The following is a 2,226-nucleotide window of genomic DNA, read 5'->3' on the forward strand; positions in this document are numbered from 1 at the left end:
CATGCAAGCATTTCACAGAATCATAGAATCAACTGGGTTGGAAAAGACCTCCAAGATCATCGAGTCCAACCCTACCATGGTTACTAGACCATGGCTCTAAATGCCACATCTACTCTCACCTTAAAAACTTCCAGGGACGGTGAATCCACACCTCCCTGGGCAGCCCATTCCAATGCCTGATCACTCTCTCCGGAAAAAATCTCTTCCTAATATCCAACCTAAACCTCCCCTGGCAGAGCTTGAGTCTGTGCCCTCTTGTCCTCCTGCTGGTTGCCTGGGAGAAAAGACCAACCCCCACCTGACTACAACCTCCTGTCAGGGGGTTGTAGAGGGTGATAAGGTCTCCCCTGAGCCTCCTCTTCTCCAGGCTCATTTACCATCCTTTGAGATCTCAGTGCTCTTCTCATAAATGCTTTTACACTATTTAATAGCTAAAGAGGATCCACACTATTTCTCAAACCTGTGGCATTCAGTAATATCCAGATATGTGATGCAAAACCAATGGATGTATTTTCTTCTATCCATCACAGTTTTATGTGGGAAACTCTGATGGTGTCCTCCCAGATCCAAGCAACTTTTATTTCACTGAGTGACTTTTTGAACATTTGAAGCTCCTGAAATTCAAGTCAGACAAGCTTCCAATGACATTGTGGAAAACAATTTATTTGACAAATTTCCAAAGTGGACAATTTTAGTAAACACAGGCAGAAAATAACACTAACTCGTACAATGGGGTTTTGGATACAAAGAAAAGAGTTTGGGGTGCCAATACCTGGCAATCATTGTTGATTTCTGGGAAGTGCATGAATTCATAGCAAGAGCACCAATGGAAGCACTGAAACAAAAATCTCACCCAGACAAGCCACATCTTCAGTGTGGTTCCAGAAACAACTGTGTAAACACCAAGGGCCCATGCCACCCATGTAGTGATAGCACCTTTGTCAGTATATCCGTAGGGTGTGAGTCAAAGACCCTGGGAGATGATGGCAGCCTTTCCCTTGGCTTTGCTAGGCTGAGGATGAGGCCTTAATTCAATATATAGTACAGTTAGTGGGTCTCCCTAGGGCCCAGGTGCCTAACTCCTAGGTGGTTCTATAGAAACAATACTCCCAGAATACTCACTTGGGACTTAGACAGCTTGGTTCTTTTGGAAAAAAAAAAAGTTAAAAAAAATCCCACTAACTGGGCTCAGAGAGATTTTCCAGAATGAAGCTTGAACCGTAACACAAGTCATCAGGTTATCCATGAGGTTCTTGGTTTCACTGTAGGACCATGAGATCAGTAAGTGAAGGAGTGCAGTTATGCAGTTTCTTTTAGGGTTTCCCCCCTCCCCAGTGGCTGCTGCCCATCTTTCCTTTGGTCAGTGCCCAGCCTCCCTGCCCTGAATGGGAGCGTCCATGCTGAGGGATGCTCTACCACCCACGTCTACCCCAGTCCTGGGAAGTCACTGTCCCATCCCATGGCGCTAGAGGCCAGAGATGCTTCCACACAGCTTGGGTAATGCAGCCCAGCCCTCCTCACTCTCCAGGCAAGGGAGATATGAGCCATACTTGCCAGCTTTGACAACAATCCCCTCTCAAAGCTTGCTGAAGTGTGAACATTTCACTTGAAGCACAGCATTAGGTTAGGATCATCGTGAGCTAGGCAAGTGCTCAACTGATGTATGAAAGAGAAAAGTAAATGAACAACAACAGCAAAAAAATGGTATCTGAAGAGATAAACAGCCTTAAGAGGCCAGGCTAGTTCTTAGTGGTAACAAAATTCCTCATCCTGATTCCTTCTTGGCAAAAACACAGTGGAATGAGGCTGGTATTTGTGTTATGATGGCTTATTGCTAGGTGTGCTTGTGTTTCCCTGCTGTGGGGAGGGAGGGCAGTCATAGGCAGCAAGGGAAGTTTGAGGCTAACAGAGTAGAGATGCAGATGATGAAGCAGGGGGAGAAGAAAGGGGACTATGCACAGCCAGGCTGTGGCACCATGGCTATCTGCAGATGCAAATTCCTCAGATTGGTCAAGAATAATGTAAAATATTTTTTTTTGTTTTGTTGATTTTCCTTTTTAGGCAAGACAGAAGCAGGCATGGCCTTGGCAGAAACCCACCCAGATGCTCAATCAACAGCTATCTTCCTGGAGACAGTTTGGTAGAAGACGCCACGCAGCAGAGAGGTATAGCTGGGCACACGGAAGAGGTGGCGTTCCCCATAGACTACATCGTAATCTGCACTCT

At 45.9% G+C, this 2,226-nt stretch overlaps 1 protein-coding gene across 1 annotated transcript in view; it reads right to left on the reverse strand.

The window, feature by feature from the left end:
* Nucleotides 1-2,107: 2,107 nt before the first annotated feature.
* Nucleotides 2,108-2,226, reverse strand: part of COL6A1 (collagen, type VI, alpha 1) — a 22,092-nt gene continuing 21,973 nt past the window's right edge. The window contains 1 exon segment of the mRNA XM_009078743.1: nucleotides 2,108-2,224. Within this exon segment, the coding sequence (XP_009076991.1) occupies nucleotides 2,108-2,224 (117 nt within the window).

This window comes from Acanthisitta chloris, unplaced genomic scaffold (assembly GCF_000695815.1).
Source record: "Acanthisitta chloris isolate BGI_N310 unplaced genomic scaffold, ASM69581v1 scaffold4137, whole genome shotgun sequence".
Lineage (NCBI taxonomy): Eukaryota > Metazoa > Chordata > Aves > Passeriformes > Acanthisittidae > Acanthisitta > Acanthisitta chloris.